The 1,410-nt window shown below is 47.8% G+C and overlaps 1 protein-coding gene across 1 annotated transcript; it reads left to right on the top strand.

Moving 5' to 3' along the window:
• Positions 1-326: 326 nt before the first annotated feature.
• Positions 327-593, top strand: PPTG_19211 (hypothetical protein; the record flags this gene model as incomplete). The annotated part of the gene is made up of 1 exon (XM_008917584.1): positions 327-593. One exon carries the CDS (start codon positions 327-329, stop codon positions 591-593), a length of 267 nt encoding a protein of 88 aa, XP_008915832.1.
• Positions 594-1,410: the final 817 nt, after the last annotated feature.

Here is a 1,410-nt window from a genome sequence, read left to right as displayed (position 1 = left end):
CGTTTTGGCAGAAAGGCACAACACATAACCGGCCATTTGCAACCCGATGTTGTATTTTCACGGTGGTCCAACTCTGATTGGCAAATAGCGCGATGGGGTTACCGTCCCAGCCACCGTGAAACGATACTTCAGCAAAGGACGTAGTACCGCTTGCAAGAATAGTTGCACTACGGGTTTGCATTTTCATCGGCTCTTACAACATTCACATACAAAAATCAAGTGCTATGGGTTGCAAAAATCCCGCCACTCTCACAATCAAAGACATCACAAACCCACAAGCAAGCTAGATGTAGTCAAAACGATACAAGTCGATTCTTTTCGAGTTTATGGCGTTTGAAGCAGATCACCCCTTTAACACCGACACTGTCTTCTGTAAGAGCACACTATTGGAGATCACCCCGGACGATGTGTGCCGCTGGATGAATTTGCGTGCGTTTGGGGAAGAGACTCCTGCGAAGGACGTCAAACCAGTGAATGCCAGGGCATCTACCTTAGAATACGCTAAGAAGGCCCTTTCATCATTCATGCCACGACACACCGTACCATGGGACCCCATCGCAACGAAGGCAACCCAACCCGCTCTGAGCTGGTAAATCTAAAGAAGGTGAAACGCAGCAAAGTTCGCCGAGAAGGAGTGCAGTCCGCAGCGAGACGTCCGGTCGAAAATGAAGAATTTATCAGCCTACTTAAATTATCTCGGTCAAAAAATGACAAGGGCACGCTAAAATATTTGGTTTCGGCTGTGCTCCCAGTGCAATGGCATCTCATTGCACGTATCGACGACATGATGAAGTTAAAGTTTGACAGCTTTTCTTGTAATACCCAGCACTTTGGAACCCTTTTCTGCCAGTTACCTTGGTCTAAAAACATATCTGAGGAGCGAGACGCGCCGAAGCAAATTGTACTCGGCAGCATGGATCCTCATGTTTGCGTTCTACTAAATTTAGCTGTGCATGTGGAAATGACAAGTAAGTCATCATTTCATCATACGTATTCGGCAACCCCCAAGATGGTGATCGGGTCGTTCGGCGCTTTCTGCAAGAGCTCTTTGATGGGCCTGACTTCCAAAAGCTCAAACCAGGGAACTTAGGTACTCATAGTTTAAGAAAAGGTGCTGCTACGTATGGTAGCAGAAGTGGTCTACCGAAAGACTATGTTAACCGGCGCGGACGGTGCCGCACACAGAAAAGCGTAGTCGATGTGTATATCGACAACACCCAGCCGTATCCTAATGGTGTTGCTGCTGGAGCACTAGCTGGGCCACTTGGACCATGTTTTTACGTGCTTAAAGAGGGTATTCCGATTGTTACGGACAAGTTGCTGATCAACCAAGTCGGGTCCGTAATTAAGGAAGCTATGGGGGAGGAAGTTGCGAAGGTGTTGGCTCTGCCGCTGCTTTGGGAATATGTG

Source organism: Phytophthora parasitica (assembly GCF_000247585.1).
Source record: "Phytophthora parasitica INRA-310 unplaced genomic scaffold supercont2.107, whole genome shotgun sequence".
NCBI classification, from domain to species: Eukaryota; Oomycota; class Peronosporomycetes; order Peronosporales; family Peronosporaceae; genus Phytophthora; species Phytophthora nicotianae.
The sequence above is the reverse complement of the archived record's forward strand: the minus strand, read 5'-3'. Positions and strand labels throughout refer to the sequence as shown.